At 53.6% G+C, this 24,277-nt stretch overlaps 1 protein-coding gene across 4 annotated transcripts in view; it reads left to right on the top strand.

Annotated features, from left to right (window-relative positions):
* ABR (ABR activator of RhoGEF and GTPase) overlaps positions 1 to 24,277 on the top strand; it is a 183,082-nt gene that overhangs the window by 136,008 nt on the left and 22,797 nt on the right. For 3 of the 4 annotated variants that reach the window (XM_042917286.1, XM_042917287.1, XM_042917288.1), the window contains 6 exons: positions 3,454 to 3,576; positions 3,905 to 3,980; positions 4,471 to 4,575; positions 5,514 to 5,588; positions 8,322 to 8,419; positions 8,829 to 8,960. In XM_042917286.1, the coding sequence (XP_042773220.1) occupies positions 3,454 to 3,576; positions 3,905 to 3,980; positions 4,471 to 4,575; positions 5,514 to 5,588; positions 8,322 to 8,419; positions 8,829 to 8,960 (609 nt within the window). Of the gene's footprint in view, positions 1 to 3,453; positions 3,577 to 3,904; positions 3,981 to 4,470; positions 4,576 to 5,513; positions 5,589 to 8,321; positions 8,420 to 8,828; positions 8,961 to 22,265; positions 23,971 to 24,277 lie in introns of those variants that run through there. The other variant, XM_042917289.1, reaches the window with a different exon arrangement.

Genomic DNA, 24,277 nt, shown 5'->3' with positions numbered 1-24,277 from the left:
ATTTGCACACATTTATCACGTGTTAAGTCTCAAAGGAAATCCCAAATTAAAAAAAATTTTTTTTAAGTAAGCTCTACGCCCAACATGGGGCTTGAACTCCCAATCCCAAGATCAAGAGTCACATGCTCCACCAACTGAGCCAGCCAGGTATCCCTAAAAAAATTGATGGCCTACTGGTCGTGTTCACAGACCACAGTGAAGCAAAATTAGAAATCAACAAGTAGAATACAGTTAAGTAAATGCCTAGAAAATTAAAACTTTCAAGGTGAAAAGGAAGTCAAATCGACACTACAAAATGTTTAGAACTGCATGAAAATGAAAGCACTCATATCAAACCCCATGGATGTGGCCAAAGCACTCTTTAGAGGCAAATGTATAGCCTTCAATTCATATATTTGAAAACAATGGCTGGAGGAAAGCCCCCCTAGAAGGAGCCTTCCCGGTGAATGTCACGAAAGGCATGGAAAGGCTTGGTTGGTTGGCCTGGTTTCCTCTCCTCGCCCAGTGACTTGGCTTAGGCCTCACCTCCCGAAGAGTCTTCCCTGATATGTACCCATTGCAGTCTAGGTTGGGTGCCTTGCTTTCCGGCTCCTGGTGTTTGCCCCTTTGTTTTGCTTTATTGGTCCTGAATCATAATTTCACTGGCTGCTTTCTCTTTTCCCCACTTGAATTTGAACTCTAGCCAGGGCACTGTTTTCTTCAGTTCTAGGTCCCTAGGACTTAGCACATAATAGATGCTTCATAAACAGTTACTGAGAAATCCATGACCAGATGGCTTCTAAGAATACTTTCAGCTTAGACATCCCTCTTTGAATGAGAGGAAGACCACAGTAATGACCCCAGGGGTGTCTGGGTCAGAGAGATGACCTAGGACTGGGGGTGTGATGCAGGCACATCTCCTCAGAAGGGGCACAGGTGTCCTCCTCCTGAATGGCCAAGCCCCACCCCGGGGCATCCTGGTCCTGGTTGATGGTGGACTTTGTCCTCTCCCTCCTGCACCAGGTGCACAGATGTGGCCTTCTACTCAGTTGAAGGTACACTTGCTGAGCTCCACTGGCCGCTGGCTGCAGGGGTGTGCCAGATACCTCTCACGGAGTTCCTTGTCTTACCCATTACTGACGTCAGCATGTGACACGATATGAGGAGAGTCCCTGGGGAAGCACATTGTTGTTCTCTGAGTCACAGAAGCAATGATTTATTCTTTTAATACTACTTTTTAAAAAACTTGTTTTTGTTCTAATCACCAATGTAACACTGGCTTATTGTAACAAGAAATACTGAAGTGTACAAAGTGTAACAGATTAGCACCCACCCCCCATTGTCAGCAGTTTAAGGTGTGTTCTTCTAGACTCTTCTCTGCTTTTACGGGTGTGTAGTATGTTTTTTGTAATGAGACCAGACTACAATGTGCCATTTTGCAACTTAAGCTTTTCACTTAATGGTGTGTCTTAGAGCTTTTTGGACCTAGCAGATTCTTTTTAACAGCTGTATCCTATTCTTTTAATGTTTATTTATTTATTTATTTATTTATTTATTTATTTATTTATTTTTAATTGTTTTTTCAACGTTTTTTATTTATTTTTGGGACAGAGAGAGACAGAGCATGAACGGGGGAGGGGCAGAGAGAGAGGGAGACACAGAATCAGAAACAGGCTCCAGGCTCCGAGCCATCAGCCCAGAGCCCGACGCGGGGCTCGAACTCATGGACCGCGAGATCGTGACCTGGCTGAAGTCGGACGCTTAACTGACTGCGCCACCCAGGCGCCCCAGATGTTTATTTATTTTTGAGAGAGAGCAAGAGTGTAGGGGAGGGACAGAGAGAATCCTAAACAGGCTCCATACTGTCAGCCGTCAGCACAGGGCCCGACTCGGGGCTCGAACTCATGAACCGTGAGATCATGACGTGAGCAGAAATCAAGAGTTGGACGCTTAACCCATTGAGTGACCCAGGTGCCCCAGCTGCAATCCTATTGTATTCTGTTGCTTGACTGCACGAGGACGCATGTGATATTTTACTCTCAACTGGCAAGACTGCAGTAAACCTGACTGCACTCCTATTTCTCTCTGGTAGATTCCTTACAAGTGGGATGGCTGGGACAGAGGGCTTGCACTAATTGCCACATTTACCTCTGAAAAGGTTGCATCTGATTATGTACCAACCCCCCCCCCTTCCCTGCAATGTGTGAGAGTCACTGTCTCCCCACACTGTCATAACACTGGCTATGAGCAGTTGTTGCCATTTTTGCTAGTCTAGTGGGTAAGAAAATGCCATAGAGATGAATTCTAACTGAGGAGCTTGAGGGCAGTGCCAGAACGGAAATGTGGAGCATAACCACAGTTAATAAGACGGAAGGGATCCTTCATGAAATACAAACTTGAAAAGCTGGAGGAGACAGCATGGGCTGAGACATAATGGCTTGTTAAAGAATAGGGAATAATAATACCGTGCAGCTGAGGTGGGGGGTGCAAGGTGGGGTGTGGTGGGATATTCAGCTGCGCATGGAGGCCAGAGCCCAGCCCTGGGAGGCCCCGAGTGCCAGTCCAGCAGTTGGGGCTTTTTGCTGAAAGGTGTCTGAAGTTTTTAAGGAGGGTATCTTTTTTTTTTTTTTAAGGTTTATTTTTGAGAGACAGAGCATGAGCAGGGGAGGGGCAGAGAGAAAGGGAGACACAGAATGCGAAGCAGGCTCCAGGCTCTGAGCTGTCAGCACAAAGCCCAAAGCAGGGCTTGAACCCACGAGCCATGAGATCATGACCTGAGCCGAAGTTGGACGCCCAACTGACTGAGCCACCCAGATGCCCCTTAAGCAGAGTATCTTGATGGTGCCCAGGATCTGATTTCTAGAGATGACTGAGTGATGACATGGATGGGCTAATGGCACTAAAAGAAGATTCTTAAGACCTAGAGCTTCCAAGAGGAGGGGGCATGTCATACCACACAGGCCACAGGGGAAGCACCAGGTTTGGTCAGGATGCTGAAGACCTCTGGGGAAAGCATGGCTCAGGGCCTGTATCGTGTTTCCCACAGGGAAAGAAAGCAAGGCAGGGGCAACTCCTTAGGACTGAGAGTTGGAAAAACGTCAGCAGGATCTGGGCTATAGGGTGGTCTCTAGTTGTGTGCTATCTGGCCCTGGGTTATTTAAGGCAGAGGAATATTGGCATGGTGAGAGTTAGATAAAGGAGGTGTTGGGGGTATGAACTCAGGGCTGGTTGGTTTGTATATGGAAGGTCTGCACACAGAGGAGTCATTTACTATCTTAGGGATCAGCTGGCCTGATTTCTAAGGGAGGGGTAGTTTTCTTCCTGGCCAGCTAGGCCTCCCAAGATGTCAAAGCGTCATAAAATATAAAAAAGAAAAAGACACGACTAATGCACAAGGGAGTGTTGTGCTTAGAGATGCTGAGTGCAGAGTGGAGTGTGTGAGGGAAACCATCCGTGCCCTCCATCCCCCCACAGAAAGCCAACAAAGGACAGAGCCGGGCCATCGAGCGCCTGAAAAAGAAGATGTTTGAGAACGAGTTCTTGCTGCTGCTCAACTCCCCCACGATCCCATTTCGGATCCACAATCGGAATGGAAAGGTCAGGGAGGGGTGGGGATGGGACAGAAGCAACCCCCTTCCTTGGTCCAGGGCTGCCATTCTCTAGGGCTCCTGTCCATGACCTGTGGTGGGAGTCAGGCACTTAGGCGGGATTCCCAAGGAAGGTGCAACAACTCCCAGCTGGTATGGAGCCAGTGCCCCCTGCTGGCCATCACTGGCACTGCCACTCCTGTCACTGGGCTTCCAGGAAAGGAGACTCTCCTCCCAGCTGCCACCTTCTCCAAACCTAGGGGTGCCTGGGTAAGAAGGAGCCAGGAATGTGCTTGGCCACATGGTCACCCCATTGACTTCTCGTCTCCTCTCTTCAGAGCTACCTGTTTCTACTGTCCTCGGACTATGAGAGGTCAGAGTGGAGAGAAGCAATTCAGAAGCTACAGAAGAAGGGTAAAGTCCCGCCCCACTCTACACTGCTCTGATGGTATCCATGGCAACAGTGGCCTTTTGCATTTCCATGCACTTTCATGTCCAGGGTTTCCTCCTTGGCCCTCACAGTCACTCTGCAAGGTGCCAGGGCAGGTGGCACTTAATTGATGCTACTGACCACTTGAGGCCCAAAGGACTTAAGTGATTTATTTAAAGCACACAGTGAATTAGCAACAGGACTGGACTCGGGGCCCAGGCTTGTCTATCTCTCTTTCTCTTGCTCTCGCTATCTCATACACACATTCTCGAGCTTTTTCAGTTAGACTCCCTCATCCCTACCCGCTGGCAGCACCTATGACTGCTCCCATGTGAGTGTCTGCAAGTCTTTCCCTCCCTTCCAATGACCCACTCTGCCCCTAGAGCTAAGCTTTTTTCCTTCAGTAGCCCCTAGAGAAGAGCAGCAGGTCCTGGTGGATCTGTGACGACATTTTCCTCTTGGCTCCTCCTACAGATCTCCAGGCCTTTGTCCTGAGCTCAGTGGAGCTCCAGGTGCTCACGGGATCCTGTTTCAAACTTAGGACTGTACACAACATTCCCGTCACCAGCAATAAAGACGGTAAGATCTGGAACCCAAGGTTCCTGCCTTATCAGCAGGTCCTAGCCCCCGGGGCATTGCTGGAAACTTCTGTAAGGACCTAGCCAGACACGTGGCTGTAACGACTCAGTTGCCAGGTACACAGAGAGCTTGAATAGGGGTTGTTCTCTACTGAGTTCCCAGATGGTCTCAATTCATCACTGGCCCCCTCTGGCTTGAGAGAAGGATCTGGCACCATCATATACTGGAATCATGTTGTTAATATGTTCATGAGGTAGTCAGAAAATGGAAGCAAAAGACTGAAGCATGACATGTGATGGCAGTGGAGGGGGAAAGCGTAGATGGATTAGTGTATGAGAAATAATGTCAGAAGCTTCCAGGGACCAGATCTCGGAAGGCCTTGAATGCCAAGCAAAGACGTTTGTTCAAGCCGTGGAGCCTGCAGGAGGTTTTGGAGCAGGAGAGAGCTGTGATCCGGGCTGGCCCAGAATGGGTGGTATCTGGTTGTTTGTGGGTGCTGGGAGGGGGTGCACCTTGTGGAAGGGGTTTTGAAGGCAGACTGTCCTCCCCATATGGGGGTCATCTGCCTCCTGTCCCAAGAGGAGGCTGACTTATAGTGGTTAATTTTCACTTTGAAAGGCGACACTGCGGAGGACAGCCATGGGATAGGCAGGATTCAGAGCCGGAGGAAAAGTGCCCCTGGGGAATAGTATGAAATCCCTGGCCCAGTAGGGAAGATGTGGATTGGCCTTCCGGGCTCTGTAGAGGGAGAAGCGCTACCAGCTCACATTCCAGGAAGCTGTGGGCTCTGGAAACCTTCATCCAGCCACCAGGTGGTGCTGCAAGACCAAGGCTTCAACTGTCTCCCACCCTCTGTGCCTTCCTGCCAGCCTGGGGTGAGAAGGGGCTGAAGCAGGCCTCTCACCACCCCCTACCCTGCGGGCTTTCCTCTCTTACAGACGATGAGTCTCCAGGACTCTATGGCTTCCTCCATGTCATCGTCCACTCCGCCAAGGGGTTTAAGCAGTCAGCCAGTAAGTGCCCCTGAACCCCAGCCCTAGGGAGAGCAGAGAGCCATTGCTCATCCATTCATGAGAAGTCCCTGTGGACCCATTGCATGGGGCCTTCCGCTGCCCACTTACCCTGCTCTGGCCTGCCCCTCGCTGGAGGCCTGCCAGCTGCCTTGACATGTGGGTGGGTGGCCATTCATTCCCCTGACGGTCAGGAACCAGCTCCTCTTGGCTGCCCTGTGTCTCCAAGATCTGCTCTTTCTTAAGCTCTCCCCAGCCCCTAGGTGCCTGAAATCCTGGGCTCTAACCCCATCTCTGCCAGTTATAAGCTATGTGACCTTGGGCAAGTCTTTTAACCTCTCAGAGCCCCAACTTCTTTCTCCATAAAAGGCAAACATCCTCATTAATACTGACCTAAGAGCAGGCTTAAATATGACAGTGCATGCACTGGCACACCCATCCCTTTTCTGCCTTCTTTATCACCATCTACTAAATCTGTGCAGATCTTAGTGTTTGACAAAATACAATTACACTTTTTTATCTAACTTTTCCCCGTAGGAATTTGTGAGCCAGTTAGACACCTGATTGTTTCTCCCCATTTGCCAGATGAGAAAACTGAGTCACAGAGAGATTAAAGGGACTTAACATCACAGAGGGTCAGAACCCCAAGGCTCCTGATTCCTCTCCTCTTCACCCACCCCTTCCCGCCCCCCCCCCCCTTCTCTTTCTCTGTGGCAGTGGGGAGGTGTGTCCTGTGCCTCTCTCCCTGTGGCACATCACACAGAAAATGTGGCGTTGGCTCACAGCCAGCCATTTGATAAACATTTACTGTGAAGTTCATGGGGTAGCTTACTACCGCGCCTGGGCACCTTGCTAGATGCTGGAGAAAACTCCAATGTGGCCAGCGTGTGGACATGCCTTGGCATGTTCAGAGCCCTTTCAAGTGGATTTTCTGCTGTGATCCTCGACGTCCCTCGGAGGTCACTGATATCATTCCCATTTAGCAACACGCCTATTTTTTGCTTTAGAGAAGGGTTTCTCTCAGTATGGCCAGGACCACGTCACTTATCACTCAAGCTGTGCTTGTACACATGGCAGCTTCCTGGACCCTCCCCAGACACACAGACTCCCCAGGGTTCTGGGGAGGGTCCGGGAAGCTGCCCGGGAATATTCCCGGTGAGTAAGCTCCTTAGGACTGTTACATACACCTGAGTCTGTGACCCACACTGCCCAGGTGCCTCACCCTCTCTCTCTGCTCCCTGTTTGCTAGCGTGGGCCCCAGGGAGCCAGCTTATTGGGGGAGAGTGGCCCGCTCTCCAAGGGCAGATAGATGTTCTGCCTCCCAAACTGGGTCAGGGCGGTTAGACACGAGGTGAGCTGCTACAAAACCTCTCCTGACCTCCAGATTGTCCCCACCTCCTCCCTCTACCGGCCTCCTGAGCCACTCACGTGTTCACTCTAAGTCCGCAGGGTTAGGCCCCATGAATCTTCAACCATGGCTCTTTGTCCTAATAAGTTCATTACATCTGCCCTGTCAGGCCTGGGATGTAGACACCATCGTGATTCCTGCTTTAATCCGTGCCCACATTCCAGTGTGCTCTGATACCCAGCTATATCTGGTCTGCATCACACCCGGCCAGAGACAACTCGGGGGCAGCCCCATCCTCTCTCCTTTCTGAGGAAAGCCCTTTAACGGGGGCCTGGGAGGGGCATGTATGTCCCCCCTCTGACCTCTGCCCCTTGATTCACAAGTCAGAGGATTGGCTCTAATACCCCCAAAGCACCTCCAAAGCACCATTTACCCTGGGAAACAACCTTGACAGGTCCCATGGAGGGGGAGGGGTGCCAGGGTCTGAGCCCCAGAGGGAGTCTGTGGATTTGCAGAGTGCCTGGGGTGGCTACCCAGTGTTGTGGCCGCATCAGCTGGATCTCGGAGTGGAGGGGAGAAGATTTTCAGCCTTAAAGGCCACAGTTCAAGGTGGAAACACTAGGGAAAACTCCCCTTCCTCCCACCCCAGCCCTCCACCACTTTGTCACCTGAAGCACTTGGGGTGGTGGTAAGAGCTTCATTCATTCATTCATCCCGCAAATACTCACAGTGTGCCTACTCTGTGCAGGCCCTGTCCTTGGTGCCGAGGGTACACTGGTGGCTAGGAGGACCACGCTTCTGCCTGTGTGGTGTCGATGTAGTGAGGGGAGACAGACGGGCAGAAAGATAACGAGTTAAAGTCGAGTGCTATGAAGAAAACAAACCGAGCTTTTGGAAGGTGGGGGGCGTTTTGGGTTTGTCACAGCGAGTGGGGGTTGCTCCAGATTTACAGTGCCCAGGGGCCAAATGCCCTCCAGAGCCTCCTACCTCCAATGCCAGATGCCCTGTTGACGAACGTGGGATCAGCGGGGAGGGGGAAGGGAGAGGGGAGCTTCTTCAGTTTGCGTGGTCAGTGAAGACCTCGGCCACGGGTTTCGTGGGGACGAGGCAGCCAAGCCAGGATCAGGGATGAAGGACTGCAAGTGCAAGGGCCCTCAGGTGAGAGCAGCTGGGCACGTTGGAGGGAGGAGGCCAGTGTAGCTGGAGGGTGGTGAATGAGGCGGGAGGGGCAGAGCCAGCTAAGAAGAGGGCAGAGAAGTGGAAAGGGGAACACTGAGGGCTGCCCTGCAGGAACGCTGGGAGGGACAGAGGCATTTATCCCCCTTTCCCTCCCGAGGTCCTGAGTCTCAGACCTCACTTTGATGTGTCTCTGCCTGTCCCCACTGCAGACCTATACTGCACCCTGGAGGTGGATTCCTTTGGCTATTTTGTCAGCAAAGCCAAAACCAGGGTGTTCCGGGACACGACAGAGCCCAAATGGGATGAGGTGAGTGGAGGGGGCTGGTGTCCCCACAGGGACCCCTGAGCTTATCACCAGCTGTGCCCACCCCACTCCCCGTGCTCACCTCCTGTTGGCTGGGGGTGGCCGAGCCTGTTGGTTTGGCGAATTCTCTCTCTCCAACCCTTCTGCTCTCCACTCCCTGCTCATTTGGTGTCTGATACCGTGTTTACGTCTAGACATGGGGTTTTTAGCTCAGGCCCAAACTCCACCTCATCAGTGAATTTGGAGGCCTCTGGAGCTCCAGAAAGAGAGGAAGTTCCTCCATGCCTTGCAATGTGCTCCTCATGGGCCCCCCTCACCCCTTTCTCACCTTGCAAGTTTGGGGCCCCCACCTGCCAGGAAGCTTTGTGTCTCAGCTTTGGAAGTTCAGGATCGTGGTACCATCTTTCCCCAGGAGTTTGAGATTGAGCTGGAGGGCTCCCAGTCCCTGAGGATCCTGTGCTACGAAAAGTGCTATGACAAGACCAAGGTCAACAAGGACAACAACGAGATCGTGGACAAGATCATGGGCAAAGGACAGATCCAGGTGAGGGTCCGGGCGTGGCCAGGGCACCGAGGCAGGGCTCTGGAAACTGCCAAGAGGCAGTGCCACTGGGAAGGAGTCCTTCCTACCTGCCCTCTTGGCTAAAGTGCTTGGCCCTTTGTGACTTGGGTCTAAAGCTGGTTTGGGAAAAGTTCCCCAAGGTGGTTGTTCTCCCCTGCTGGAGATGGCTCCAGAAGCCCACGTGTGCCTGCTTCCTTGGGCTTCACGGCTGGCTCAGGCACATCACACACACTCCTGCATGGTGGGCTGGAGAGATGACTCCTACCTTGGTTGTCACATCTCCACTCTGATCTGCTGGTGGCTTTTCCCAGGAACATTGTGCTGAGAAGGATTCTGAGGCTATATTGCATCCATGAATGCTGTGTTTGATTAGCAATGTCTGGCATAGGAGGAGTGAGACCCTGAGCATTTGCCACTAAGCTGGAAGGGCTTAGGACCCAGCTGGCTTGCTGGGGGCTGGTCTCCGACTTGTTGCTAGGGCTGCTGGGCCTTACTCATGCCAGGAGTTCATTGGCTTCGGGTAGGTTCTGTGGGTATTGGTAGAGCCAGGTCCTGAGTCAGGGTAAGAGTATATGTGCCTCAGCTGTGTTTCTTGAAAGCCTTGTTTATTTGCAGCCTGTGTCTCTGGAACATTCTGCCAGTTTTGAAGATGGCTGCTATTCATTCACCTATTAAGAGGATGCAGGTTTGGAGGGATGACATTCAGCATGGAGCCATCCATACTCCATCTGGCACCTTCTGTTTAGGACACAAGTGGCCTTGTTGGGGGTGGATTCTGTGACCACGAAATCAAGGGAAGCAGTAACTAGCACTGGGACAGAGCCCATGGGCATTAGGTGCTCTGAGCTTAATTGCCCCAGGTGTGATGGGGGAGGGGGGGGCTGAATGATGCTTTTTCAAAGGAAGTGTTTGTTCTCTGTTGCCCTGTTGAGGCTGCAGAGATTGGTATCTGGCTTTGGCTGGGTAAAGTTCTTGGCGGTAGTGCCCTTTGGGGACCCATATGGGCCTCTTCCTTCTCCCACCTATTGCACCTCAGTGTTAGAACAGGGGAATGGCATTATTCGGTGGGGGCCCGGCCATCCGCCTCCTGTCGCCCGTGTTCCTGTGCGTGTCCGTTCCTGATGCTGTGGGACCTGCTTTTCAGCACTGTCACCAGGGAAACCAGGCTGCCAGGCAACCACAAGCCAGTCCTTCATTAATTTAGATGAGAGAGAGGGCTGTAAATTCAGAACCCACTTCCTGCAGGCATAAGGGGTGGGGGCCCCGTCTCCATATCCCTGGGCTGGCCGGAGGGACAGGCGGGGAAGGGGTTTGGGGCTGGCCCGCTCAGCCCCAGGAGATACCCAGCCAAGAAAGTGACTGCCACGCTTCCTGGGCCATTGGTGGCCGTGGCATGGGAGAGTTAAAAAGGGTATCCAGGGCAGCCCCCTCAAGTGAGCATTGTGGGTCCTGACCCCCCCTCCCCGGAATCCAGATTCCAGGGCCCCATGGCACCGTCCCCACCTGGACTTCCAGCTCCATTGCTTCCCTCCTCCTCCTCGTTTCTGTCAGCCTCACAAGCCCCAGGGGAAACACACCATAAATCATTACGTCTTGGAGACAGGAGCAGATGGAGGCTTTGGGGGAAGGGGAGGAAGCCAGGTTATGTTTGGCAGAGAAGAAAGCACAGTCTGGTAAGGAAAATGTTTCTGTGTTTAAGCTTCGAGGAATGTTAAATGCCTGGGAGTTGATATTAAAAGAAATACAAACCTTCCTGCTGCCAGCTGACCTGGGCCTATGAGCGGCCAGCTGAGAGCCAGCATTCTCTGGAGGACTTCGGAGTCTCCCAGCCTTCTCCTCCCCAGGGTGCAGCCCTTGGCCCTCAGCTATGGAGCTGCCTTGCCCTCCTGCCCGTGGGTCAGGGAGGGGTGGGGGTGTCCTGCCCAGTGTGCGCCATGCCTCATAAAGCCTGCTCCCCCGTGATGCCCCACGGAGCCCCTGTGGATCACCAGGCTGGGTGGAAAGCCTGCGCTGAGCCAGTCCCATGTGGCCAGGCCCCGCGGAGCCACAGAACAGCCTGTTCCCACATCTTGCTCCCACCTCCCTTTATGCCACGTGTCCAAGGAAAGGAATTGGCACCAGCCTCTGGCACAGGGCTCTGCTCCCCTTTGGCGGGCACTGAGGAAGGAGCTAAAGGTGGCCTTGCCATAGGGGCCATCTTTGGTAATGTTCGGGTGACCTGAAGGAGAGGCAGGGGAGAGAAGGCCCATGCCTGTCTGCCACCTTCTTTCTAAGCCCCTTCCTACTCAGCCCATCCAAAGAACAGCGAGGGATTCCGTTTCCTGAGCTCCAGGTGTTTGCTCAGAAACGAGTCTCTCTCTGAGTTTGCCTGCTGTGGCAGTGGGGGCAGGGGATCTGGAGCAGCAGGCTGGGGGTGCGGGACAGCATTTAGTGGCAGACAAATGGCAGCACTGATCAGCAACACGTGTGTCCAGCCCTTGGGCTCTTGGAGGCACATTCCCAAACATGATCTCCTCTGATCCTCGCAACAGCTCTGCGAGGAAAATGACAATTACATCCTCCCCGTGAGGACACTGAGGCCCGTCGCCTCTGCTGACCGTGTGCAGGGCAACCATGCCCTCTCTGTGCTGTGTCCTTATCCCCCAGGCCTCCATCAAGGAATCTCCCAGGCTGGGTACAGGGCACTGGCATGGCTAGTGGCCCAGAGAAGGAGCCAGGGTGATATTCTGCCCCAGCACCCCACTTTATGGTATAAAGTGAGCCTAGTCCTTCTTTAGCCTGGAGTCCTTTTACATTGGCAGGGGATGCTTACCGCCTGGTGCACCTGGCAAGAAGCAGAATGAGCATGCCTGCAGAGAAAAGAGCCAGGGGTGGGGGACTTACCATCTATCTGCAGTGTACCCACCATGGGCTGGCTGCTCCAAGATCCATAGGGGCCTGGCCTCAAGATCGGAGAGCCAAGCCACAAGAGAGCACAACAAGATGCCAGTAATGATGGTGATAGCACCCCAGAGCTAGCACCCAGCACTTGCAGCTGTTTTCTCAGGGGTCTTCACGTACCCTGTGGGAGAGGAAAGCGATCGCAGTTGGAAAGATGAGAAGACTGAGGCACCAAAGGGGTAGGTGACCTGTCCAACGCCAGGCTGCCCTTGGGGAGGGAGACAGGACCAGAACCAGAACTGGAGGCAGGCTAGAGCCCTGTCCTCTGCAGACGTTCTCCTGCCTGCCGCTGTTCCCTGTGGAATAAGATGGAAAAGCGTGCAGCAGGAATTCAAAGAAGGAAAGACCACCGTGGGCCGGAATCGGGGAGGCTCCCAGGAGGAGGTGGAGTGAGGGGGATTTGAGAGCCCTGGATTTTTTAAAATTCCAAATGCAGTGTTTATATTAGAAGGAAAATTGCAGTAATAGTAAAGGGACTTGAAACAGAATCACGAGCCGTCCCTCCTCCCACTCCTCTGAAACAGCCATTCGACTTTGTGCCTTTTCCCTTCCGCAGGCATAGAAATTTTTATATAGCTTTAATCACAGTGTGTATTTTGTATTTTTTCTATTTTCATGTAATATCATTACCTCCCTTTTTTCTGGGGCTGTATGTAGTCTTTATAATTACCTTTTTTATTACATTACCCAGAGTAGATCTTATACTTCATAAAAATCATTTTACATAATGGCCAGCACATGAATTGCCATTTTAAGGTTCTGTGTTATTCTAGCAAGGTGGGCAGGCTCTGGATCAGCAGAAAGGAGCGGGTGGGCATTCCGGGGGAAAGGGCCTTTGTGGCCATGCTGGGAGGCAGGGATGTGCAGGGAGTGTCCCAGGAAATTAAAGAACCTGCCTGCCCCGAGCAGGAGGGATTGTGAGTAACACAAGTCAGAGGGAGATTGAAGGAATGAATGAAAGAAGAGATCAGAAGGGTTTTAGGCCAGAGGACTCCTAGAGGGCATTTAATCCAATCCTGTTTTGGGCCGAGAAGGAAACTGAGACCAGAAAGGGTGAGTGACAGAGCCACAGTGGTTGAGCAGGGGCTCCAAATTCAGGGACCCAGTCCGTTGGTCATGCTTGGTCAGCTGCTGGACAAATGAATGAAAGAAAATACTCTTAGATGGGGCGGGTGTCAGTCTGTGACCCTCAGGGATCTGCCCTTTGTCACTACAAATTTCCTGGAGCCTCCCCCACCCCCAGCTTAGTGCATTTCTCCTCTTCCACGGTCAGGAGCCCTCCCTTTGTTCCCCAGACCCAAGAGGCCAGTATGTCCAGATTCTCTGTCCAGGCCACCCCCACTGCCTGCCTCCTCCTTGCGGACCCACCCCCGCCTAACCGAGGAACCTCTCAGCCAGGAGGCCCCCCTTTGTCTGCCTTGGCTCCCTGGCCCCAGGGGACTCCCATATGTTTATCTCAGTCTATTTCCAACTATGCTACTCCAGGCTCCAGATGTGCTGTCCCCAACTGGGACCTACCCGCTGGCTGATTAGCATATTCCCAGGGCCCAGCCCTTGTTGACTGGCATGGCCTGAGGGGAGAGCTGTCCCTGAGGACCCCATAGCTCGGTTCCTGCCACTGACTCCAGACTAAAGAGGAGTCTGAGACCTAGAAGCTACCTAAGCCAGAGGAGCCCCTCCATGCCCCTGCTCCACCCCCATTCCTCAGCTCAGCCAGACGTGGCGTGGCGACAGCCCCCACCCTTGGCTCTGCCCCCCCCCCCCCCCACACACCCCAGGGTAGGAGGTGGCTTCACCTGGGAGTACTGAGGACCCTGGGGTGGGAAGGGGCAGGGTCCCAGGCCAGGAAGGAGGCTCCAGCTATCCTGGTGCCCTTCACCCCCAGTTGCAAAGTTCAGGCCTGATAGGATGCCTTGCCTCTGTCCTCTTCCCTTCCAAAGTGCAGAGCCCATGTCAGAAGGGGAAAGGGGATAGTTTCTATAACATTCTTGACCTGGCCTCTTGGAAGCTTGTGAGGGTTCAGAGCTATTATAAATGACACTCAAGAGGAGGTCACGAAGGCCAGTCCCCTGCCTTCAGTACTAGGACACAAAGCCCTGCTGGGCACATCTGACAATATCTAGACCCTCTTTTTTGTTCAACTGTGGTAAAATATACATACCATAAAATTTATCATTTTAATAATTTTTAGTGTCACCCGGAGGCATTAGATACATTCACGTTGTTGCGCAACCATCGCCACCAGCCATCTCCAGAACTTTTTTTTTTTTTCCAGAACTTTCTCATCATCCCAACTTACCATACCCATTAAACAGTAACTTTCCAGGGGATGCCCGGCTGGCTCAGTTGGTAGAGCATGCAACTCTTGATTTTGGGGTCATGAGTTCAAACTCCATGTTGAGCATGGAACTTACTTTAAAAAACAAAACAAAACAAAAAAGGTAACCCCTCTGGCAACCACCACATTCTACTTTTTTTGTCTGTGATTTTGACCATTCCAGGGACCTCATGGAAGTGGAATCATAATGTCTTTGAGGTTTATCCATGCGGTAGCATGTGTCAGAGTTTCCTTCTTAAACTAACTTTTTTAATGTTCATTCATTTTTGAGAGAGAGAGAGAGCATGAGCGGGGAGGGACAGAGAGCGAGGGAGACACAGAATCCGAAGCAGTCTCCAGGCTCTGAGCTGTCAGCACAGAGCCCGATGCGGGCGGCTCTGAGCCACCCAGGGGCCCGCAGAATTTCCTTTTCTTTTTTTTTTTTTTAAAGTTTATTTATTTTGAGAGAAAGAGAGAGAGAAAGCACAGGTCAGAAAGGACAGAGACAGAGGGAATCCCAAGCAGGGTCTACACTGTCACTGCAGAGCCTGACATGGGGCTCGAACCCACAAACCAAAGTTGGACACTTGAGCCAAAGTTGGACACTTGACTGACTGAATCACCTGGGTACCCCTCCCAGAATGTCCTTCTTTAATGCTGAATAACATTGAATGCATAGACCACAATTTGTTTATCCACTCATCCACCAATGGACATTTTGGTTATTTTTGACTTTCTTCCTTTTTTTTTTTTTTTTTTAATTAAAAAAAAATTTTATTTTAAGTAGGTTCCACACCCAATGTAGGGCTTGAATTCACGACCCTGAGATCAGGAGTGGCATGCTCTACCGACTGAGCCAACCAGGCGCCCCTAGACTTTCTTCCTTTTAAGTGAGAAAAAGCCTGGTCTTTGAGGGTGGAGATTTCATAGCCTCCTCCTCTCCAGACCCAAGATTCCCCACCCCCAGCCAACTGCTCATTGGTCTCCAGCTATTACCAGAAAGCAGGGCCCCACAAGTGGAGGACCAACTGGTCACTATTAGCCTTTTCTGGTTAAAACAGTTGCCTCTTGGCTTTCTTTCCCCCAATTTAGGCATCCCTGTCTCCTTGACCCTTATTTCCTCAGATCTCCTCTGCCCTTCCCTAGGTCATGGTTTATATGTACTGAGTGTGGAGGGAGTGACCCTGACACTGAGGGTCAGAAGACTGCTATCTGGGGGCTGCAGTTTCTTCATCTGTTAAATGGGGATAACTGTTCCCACTCCGCCTTCATCACCAGCTTGTTGTAAGGCTCAGAGGAGCCTCCCTGAAAGAGCCATGCTTTCACTAGCTTCTTCATGCCTTTCTGCATACTGAGCACCCTCTAATTGTCAGGCACTGTGCTGTGGATACGAAGAGTGAACAGGACCTCAGCATGTAGTAAAGAAAAGAGGAGAATTTTGATACGTCAGTGTCGTTGGGCCTTTGAGGCCCAACAGATCTGGGGTTCAGAGTTCAGCTTTCTTCTTTCATTAGTTGGGAGAACAGAGTAAGTTAACTTTATTTTCTGTTTTCTCATCCGTAAAATGGGTCCTAATGAGAATTGAATGTGGAAGTCCATGAAGCCCTTGGCACAGGGCTGGCACAGAGTCCGTGCTCATCTAATAATGACAGCCCTTTGCCCAAACTGGCAGGTCCAGATACACTGTCCTCCACCTTCCTACAGGGACTCCAGGTATAGCTCGTCAAGCAGCACCCCCTCCCAAAGGCTGTCACCTGCAAGTGGCCCCCTCTGTATAGACCTTAGGTTGGCTGAGGCCATATCTATTTTGTTATGCTGATGAAGGTCAGACCCGGCTTTGATGAACTGACCTCAGAGTAGGCTGGAGGTCAAGGTTAGGCCCCCTACCACCCGGCAGCCAAGATTTCCCTGCGTGGACCCTGGACTGAGCAGCTCTGGGCTCTTCCCTTGGTGCAGCTCTCAGCTTGGCATGGTGCGGTCAGGCCTAGAGCACAAAGTGAGTGAGGAGCCGGGAACAAGGGGCCATTGTTGGCCCAGAGTTGTTTCTGGTTTCAATTACTCTGCAGAGCATGAGGAAATTCAGAGTAAGCGTGGGTCAGGAGCCTGCTAGGGCAGGAGTCAAGGGCTCTCCCCCACCCCACATCCCTGTCTTTGGCCCTTGAGGGGTCTGTTGTCCCTGTTTGACTGCTGGAGGGCCAGGCATGTCAGTTTTATTGCTCTGGGAGCCTGGGCTCTGGGGCAGAGGCCTGGTTGACCCAGACATTTTTAGCTCTTGCCCACTCTGGTTCTTCATGGCTGGTGCCAGGAGGTTCCAGGGTCCCTCCCTGGGTGGGATCACAGAGGGACATTCATGTGGGTCCTTGACACCTTCTCCCAATCGTCTTTCGGGCTGCGCTGACCACTGCTGGGCCCCTGGATCCTGGGAATGGCCTGGTTTTACCTAAGGGTGTGGGGGCAGCTATGAGAAAGCCTTGGGGCTGGCTTTTCCCTTTCATTCCACCACCCCAGCCCTGAACCCCTGGCCTGGCATCCACAATGCTAGGCAGTTCCCTCCCCTGGGACGCTGCAGTGGCCATGCTGGGAATGGTGTTTCGGCCTTTCCCCCCAGAAGGTGGAGTCCTCCCCTGTACCCAGCCTCAGTCCTGATGTGCACAAGCAGGGGAAGCGTCTGCCTCTAGAGTTTGCGTTTCGTATCCCTGCTGCCTGCTGTTCTCAGAGCTGGCCCACGCAGGGCTCTTCTCTTTGCTGCTGCCACCACCACCAGGCCAGCCCAGAGGCACATGGGGACAGGGGAGGTTTGGTGCCAGCACTGTTCCTCTCCCTGCTTCAGACACTGCCTCCTCCCAGAGGTCTTGGGACTGGAGCCATTGTCCTGCCCCACCCCATCCCCTGCCCGTCTCAGAGCTGTTCATTCCCACCTGCTGTCACTTCTCAAGACTGGTCCAGATGCCTCAGTTACACTTGGAGAGCAGGCAGCAGGATGGGGGAAATCCAGGGGTGGGATACCTTGGGAGGGCCAGTGCCCCGCTACCCAGAGACTTCCCCACACTTCTCCAACCTCTCTCGTTCCACCCCTGCTCAGCCGCCTCCGCCTCCCAGGTGTTCCTGATGTGGGGAGGCGGACTCTGCCCCAGTGGATTCTGGAGATGGGAAGCATTCAATAGGAAACAGCTGGAGGCTGGAATCTCCCTCTTGCCCTCCTGCCCCTCTTGGGAATGCCACCTTGAGGGCAGGCCTGGTGCCCACTCCCTAGGCCCACCTCTCGGGTGGGTGGCAAGCAGAGAAGCTAATTCAGAGAGGACCTTGGGAACTGACTCATTCAGGGCCTGAGAGTATCCAGCTTCTCAACAAACCACAAGAGGGGTGCTGTCTTCCCAGCTCTGGGGGCTCCCAGACTCAGGCGGAAGAGCTGGGTTTGATCCCAGCTCCACCACCTAATAGCAAGGTGGCCTCAGGTGACCTCTTGAGTGCTTCCTCTGGAACCCGTGTGAATATTAAATGAGATTACAGAGGTGACTGTACATTTCAGTAACCGCTGAGCTCCCTGCAGGCAGAGGCTGCAACTTTATCTTCCTAGAAATCAAAAAAACTGGTCTCTGGGTGGTCTTGCTTTTGATTTTTTTGAAAAGATCTCTGAGAAAAGGACTTAGTAGAGGAATTGCCAGGGACATCCCTGAGTGAGGGCTGAGGTGGATATGAATGCTCACATGGGGCACCTCACATGGGGTCTGCCAGCCTCCCTCACTGTGGGTGCTGCAGACCCAGCCGTGGCCCCTCACTGCAGCCCAGCCTTTGCCACGGCATTGAAGGGTGTGAGCAGTGGTGGCACTCCGCAAGGGTCTGACCCCCAGGCGCAGCCCACTTCCCGTGAGCTGGGACAGGAGAGGCTGGGCACAGCCTAGCCTGCTCATACCCTTAGAGGCAAGAGCTGGGCTGTACTGGCTTCAGGACCAAGGTGACCCAGAAAGCACCAGCCTGAATGACTCGGTGAGTGTTATCCATTTGGAAGGCCTCCGAAGGGAACCCACACCAGCAAAGCAGAGGCCCACAGCTTTCCCAAAGCAGAGAGAAAAGTAGAGATAAGACACGAGTTCAGAGCCAGGACTCTGACCCGGAAGTCTCCTTAAAAAGCCCCTCATCTCCCCAGCCTCCACATCTCCCCGCCCTGAGGGCAAGCAGGGGCCAATGGCTGTGGTTAAGAGAAACAGCAGTTCTCATGAGAACCATCCCCTGGAAGGAGGCTAAGGGGCTCCAGGTTCTGCCTACTGAGCTTAGGGGTTGCTGGGAGGGACCTGGAGCACCCCATCCATCCTGGGCTTTAGCCAGGGGCCTCTTCTTTCTTCTGTTTTTATCTGACTGGGGGGCAGGGAGACTTTGGTATAAGATTTCATTTGGAAAGAAAGGCAGAGAGTGTCCTCTGCAAAAAAAAAAAAAAAAAAAAAGAAATTCATTGATGACCATTTGTCTGGTCCAAGCCCCTGTTTTAACAGGTGTGGAAACTGAGCTCAGAGAGAGAAAGTGGCTCCTGAGTCTCCAGTGACCAGGCAGGACTCTTGCCCAGGTTACCTGGCTCCCAGGAGCTTTCTTCTGTTCATTTGGAGCTGAGAGTTGAGTGGAAAAGAGTTGGTTAATCATAGAGCAGGAGAAAAAAAGGCATAGGGCCTCACTGGATCCTGACTTACTTTCAAACCTTCCTGTTTGAGGCTGTTGTGTCTTCAGCATGAGGCCTGGGGCGGGGGGGGGGGGGGGGGGGGCCTGCCTCTCCCCCAACACTGTGCTGGGAGACCCTGGCCACATACCTCCTTCTGGTGAGAAGGAGCAGGCAAGAAGTCAAAGGGGTCTGGGTGCTGGTCTGGCCATGAGTTGTATGGGGAACAAATAGAAGGACACGGTAGGTGTGTTCTTCCCGCTCTGTCCCTGGGTGGGGTTTGTTTTAGATAAGCGAGATGTTCCCAAAGGCTCCAGTGGGTTTTCCAGCCATTTCCATGACCAAATATGCCATGAGAATCACTAGGGGTTGCCAGGGATGTGCCATTTGGAATAGTTCTATAGGATAAGTACAGAAGGAGGTGAGAACACACATTAAGGATGCAGGGATACAGAGCCAGGAATCTTAAGGGGAGTGTCCTCGTGCTTTCTCACAGCTGCTCTGGGATGTACCACCTGCCCCGCCAGTTTGCACACCCTGCACGAGGGCCCCGGTCTGTCTGGGCTCCGGTTGCTGGCCCTGCTGGTTCTCTCAGGCTGGACTCCTGTGCCTGTCTTTGGGCGGGGACTGCCATGGGCTTCCTTTCTGCAGCCCTCCAGCTTCAGACTCCATCATGCTGTCCACCACCACCTTGCTCCCCAGCTCTGCTCCCCATCCTCAGTGCAATCCCAGGGATAGAGGATCAGGGTTCTAGTCTGGGCTGGGGGAGAAGAGGGAAGTCTTCTGCAGAAAAGGGGGTCACTCCAGAGAAGTGGCAGCAGCATCCCAAAGTCCTGAGAAAGAACCTTCTTCCTAACATTCACAGGCTGGAGGATTTGCCTGGAAGCCGTCCCCACCCCCAGCTGTCACCAAGGCAGCACTGGTGGCAGTCCCTGCCTCTCCCGCCCACACATCTCAGGCTGCATCTATTCCCTGTTGACCTTTTTTTCTTCAGTGATGCCGCTACTGATCACTTTAACCCGATTTTGCCTCATGCAGGCTTGTGCTGGGTGCCTGGCCCCAACCGCCCCAGATATACACCCCTCCTTAGGTGGAACCCAGGCCCTGCACCTCCCTAAGGGCGGCCCTTCTTGTTCCTTCTGCAGAGAGCCTGGAAGTGGGGGGTGCAGAGAAGGGATGAGGGAAGACAGGACAGTCTACTAGGAATGTTTTTAATTCCAAAGACAGCGACATCTGTTCGTGTGGGCCTTCCCGCCCAGGCTCTGTTTATCCAGACAGGGGGCCCTTGCATGTCCTCAGCGGCGGGTTCTGCCAGGTGTGGCTGGACGGAAGGGATGGACAGAAGGGGGAAGGGGATGCAGTCCTTTCCTGGGTGGTCAGGACAGCCTAAGCCTAGCCCATCCAGCAAAGATGAGGAAGGGTCTGTGGTGGGCTGGAGGGACTGGAATTCAGACGGTCGCTTTTGAGGAAGTGACTGGGAACATTTGTCTTGCACAAACCCCCCTGCAGCCTGCTCCTAGACCATTGATTCCAGGAAGGAGTGAGTCAGGCTTAGGGAAGAGAAAGCAAATCTGTGCTGTCCCAGAGAGAGCCCCCAGCCCACGGGGAGGAAGGGAAAGATGAACATCTCAAGGGAAGAGCCTCCCAACTCGGCTACCCATCTGCTAAGGCGCTTATGTCGCCATGGAGACCAGTTGGCCAGCTTTCACCCAATCAGAGTTTGCTTTACCCAGACAAGTATTGAGCCTGGGGTTCCTATGACAGGCAAGCATAGGGCTTTGGGAACAGGATCTAGACTGCCTCCCTTCTCCCACACATCCAGTGGTGGGGGAGGCACACCTTGTCCCACAGGGTGCAGTTTGGGGGAGTAAACTGTACCCTGTGGCATATGACCCAGATAGAAGGAAGAGAACCTTAGAAAGCCAGCAAGGGGCCAGTTTTGAAGTTAACCAGCTGATGGTACCAAGCGTACCGACATGGTCAGAGATGTTAATGGCACCTTCCCAGCCAGTTACACAACCAGCGGTTGCACGTCAGCTGAAGGGTTGCAGAGGAAAGCCAAGCGGATGGCCTTTTTCCACAGCTCTCAAGGCTCATGCCAACCCCTCCTCCTCCAAGAAGCCTTCTGCGGTTCCTCTGACTAGAAATTTGCTCTCCTTTCCTTCAACTGTCATTGCACTTTATCTGTGCTCTTCTTAAGGCCTAAGACTGGGTTTCATGAGAGCTAAGGTGATGCTTTGGCCATCTGGGTATGGCAGGCACATGGTAGGCACACACTTGATATGTGTCAAGTGAGGGAGTGCTTTTCTGCTGCCTGTTAAAGGTATTTAAGCCCATGTCTTGCTCTTCTCTTGGGCTCTCAGCCTTGTCAAGCACAGACTTTCGATTCATGTCTGTGATGATTCCTCAGCCCCACACCCAGGGTCAAACACATAGCCAGGCCCTCAGTCAGCGCCTCTTGAATGAAATGAATGAGTTGGAGAAGTGAAGACTGCAGCAGTGAGCGACGCCTTCCTGGAGGAACGGGTTTTGTGACAGCCAGGGTGGGGAACCTGCCTGGCCCCTTGTGGGACTGGAGGAAGACTCTCTTCAGAGGGAGCATCTGGTGCCCTGGGAGAGGCAGATTAGGGATGGGTCAGGAGGGATAGGGGGCCTCAGGCCTCAGCTGGGCAGGGGACACAGATATGTCCCTGCCTCTGTGGGTCTCTTTCTCTCCCCCTCAGGGAGTACCGGGCAAGGTGTCATGGGCCGGCCGTGTTTAGCTGCTGCGACTTTGGGCAACTTTGGCTCAGATGTGAGGAGACTCCGTGCAGCCTTGGCAGCTTAGCCCTGTCTGCGCTGTGTAGAAGCAGGTGTGGAGTGTGGAGCCCTAGAACAGATGGAGCTGGCCCGGCCACCCTGCAGGGACACCCAGAGCCCAGCAGAGCTCCAGGACCCCACTTCTACCCGCCAGGCAGAGGGAGTGCAGAACCAGATCCTGCAATGCAGGATACGACAGTGGTGCTGTCCGCCGGGCCTGTTCTGGCTGGACCCAGCATGGCCTTGGGTAGGGTGCTCAACTTTCGGTCTCCTTCATTTCCTCAAATGGAAAATGGGGGTGCTGGTACTGACTTCGTAAGGTTGAGGAATCACGAAGTGAGTTAATCCATGTGGCTTAGCACGGTGCCCATCACACCGTAAATGCTCGGTAAAGGGTGGCTTTTATTATGACCAGGTCTTGGCTTTCTTTGCAGTGAATCCCTGCGTCGGGCTCCATGCTGAACATGGAGCCTGCTTGGGATTCTCTCTCTTTCTCTCCCCCTGCCCCTCCCCTGCTCATGCTTGCACGCACTCGCTCACTTTCTCTCTCTCTCTCTCTCTCTCTCTCTCTCTCTCAAATAAATAAATAAATAATAATTTTTTAAAAAGGAAAAAAAAGAACCAGCCACACTTCAGTGAGGCCCAGCGGTTGTGAGCACCAGAAGCTTTGAAAGAGACCTGTCACTCCCCAGCTACAGTTGTGTGACCTCAGGCAAGAATTTTCCCTCCCTGAGCCCCAGTCCTCAAAACTCAGAAAATGGAGACAGTAACACAGGCATCACAAAAGTTGTAAGGCCTAAATGCAGTTGGATATCTGAAAGCCCTTTGCATGAGACCTGGCTCGTGGTTGGCATCCTGAAAACGTTGGTTTCCTTCCTGCTGTGAGCCCAGCTCTGCATAATGTGATGTCTCTGGGTTTTGTGTACCCTAACCATCTGGGGGCCTTCCCCCCACCCCCACCCCAACACCAGGCTCTAACTTGGTGATTCATTTCTCACTCTGGTTAGAATGTTTACCAACTTGAGGGTAAAGAACAAGTTCGTTCTTCTCTGTCTTCCGAGCCACCCAGCCCAGACAAAGTGGCTGATTGCCCTTTGCCAAAGTGGCTCTGCCCGCGGCAGCACAAAACTGTTTGGGGTTTTTCTGGTGAAGTGCATGCGGCCACTGTTAAAAGTGGCTGTGTGAGGGGCACCTCTTGTTGGGCATTTGTAACCAGTGTCATTCTTGGCTTTTGCTCATGTCCTTGGAGAATGGCCCATGGTGACCAGTTCCTTCAGACCCCTAGAGCCCAGGAGGCTGCCCCACTGGAGAACTTCGTTATTCTTTACATTCCGAAGAGGTGGTTTGTGAGTGCCAGTCCACACATGTCTGGTCCTGTCACCAAATTGGCATCCGGGGAGGTGCCTGGGGGCAGGAGTTGAGAGTAGGGGAAGCAGAACTCCAGGGCAGTGCAGGACCTTTGCCTGGGACAAGGGCAGTTGTCCATGGCCAGAACGCAGCTCCTGCCCCCTGCAGACCCCCTTCTGGCTTCCTCCCAAGCCCCCCTCACATCCCCCAGGCCCCCAGGGAGCAGCCTGGTGGTGAAGGGGTTAGCCGCGGATGGAGAGGGGAATGGACTGGATTGTGTTTAGCTGCTTGTCAAACTTTATTCAGTACTTGGGCTGAGGGTCGGTGAGCTGGAGCCCCAGGCTGCCAAGAGTTAAAACCCGGAGGTTGGGTTTTTTGGAGGGGCAGCCGCCAGCGCCTCCTTTGAGTCACTTCCTTCGGTGGGGGCGGGTCCCCGCGCGGTCTCGGGAGGTCCGTGGCGCACGCACTGGGGCGTCCCTGCGAGCCTGGCGCGGACCAGCAGGCGGAGAAGAGGGCCCGCCGCCACCGGTGCGCTCCTCTGGGAGGCAGTCTCCGGGGAGGGGAGGAGAAAGCGGAGCCGCACACCATGCGCTTCCCTGTCCGGCTGGAGTAACAGTCCAGGCCAGCCCGGGGGCTGAGCGCTCCGCACGCTCCCTCTATCTTCGCCGCTGCAGCTGAGCCCCGGCGGCCAGGCTGCCCGCGCCTCTGCCTCTCCCGTGTCCCCGGAGCTGGCACCGCAGGCCCGGTTGTAGTCCGGGCCGGGTCCTGCTGCCGCCGGCATGACCGACATTCTGCCTCAGCCCGACTGCAGCCTGAAGGCGGTCTGTGAGCCCCTGGAGCGCTGCTGCCTGGATCGGCTGGAGGAGCCAGGGAGCAAGCGGCCCCCCAACACGGGCGCCCGGCTCTGGGGCCGGGTGCGCAGCAAGCTGCTCCGCCAAAAGGTGCTAGGAGGGGGGGAAGGGGGACCTGCGTGGGTGGGAGGGCCGGGGACTGCTGGGGCCGCTCTGTCCCCCCCCCCCCAGCCCCCCTTGGAGATCCGCTACAGCTCCTGCCTGATTACCGAGTCCTAGGACAGAGGCTGGGGTAGGCATGTGGGTCTGTTGTAAGTGGCCTTAATTTGATGATTAATGCTGTTGCCACCCCCACCCCTGACCCTGGCTGTTTTCTTTGCATCTGTCCCTGTCTCAGGAAAAGGGGGGTTGTTGTCTCCTGTGGGAGAGGACAGCCTGGCTCCTTTCTGAGTCTATA

The sequence above is a fragment of the Panthera leo genome, chromosome E1, assembly GCF_018350215.1.
Source record: "Panthera leo isolate Ple1 chromosome E1, P.leo_Ple1_pat1.1, whole genome shotgun sequence".
In the NCBI taxonomy this organism is placed as follows: domain Eukaryota; kingdom Metazoa; phylum Chordata; class Mammalia; order Carnivora; family Felidae; genus Panthera; species Panthera leo.
Note: the sequence above shows the minus strand (reverse complement) of the source record. Positions and strands in the feature narration are given on the sequence as shown.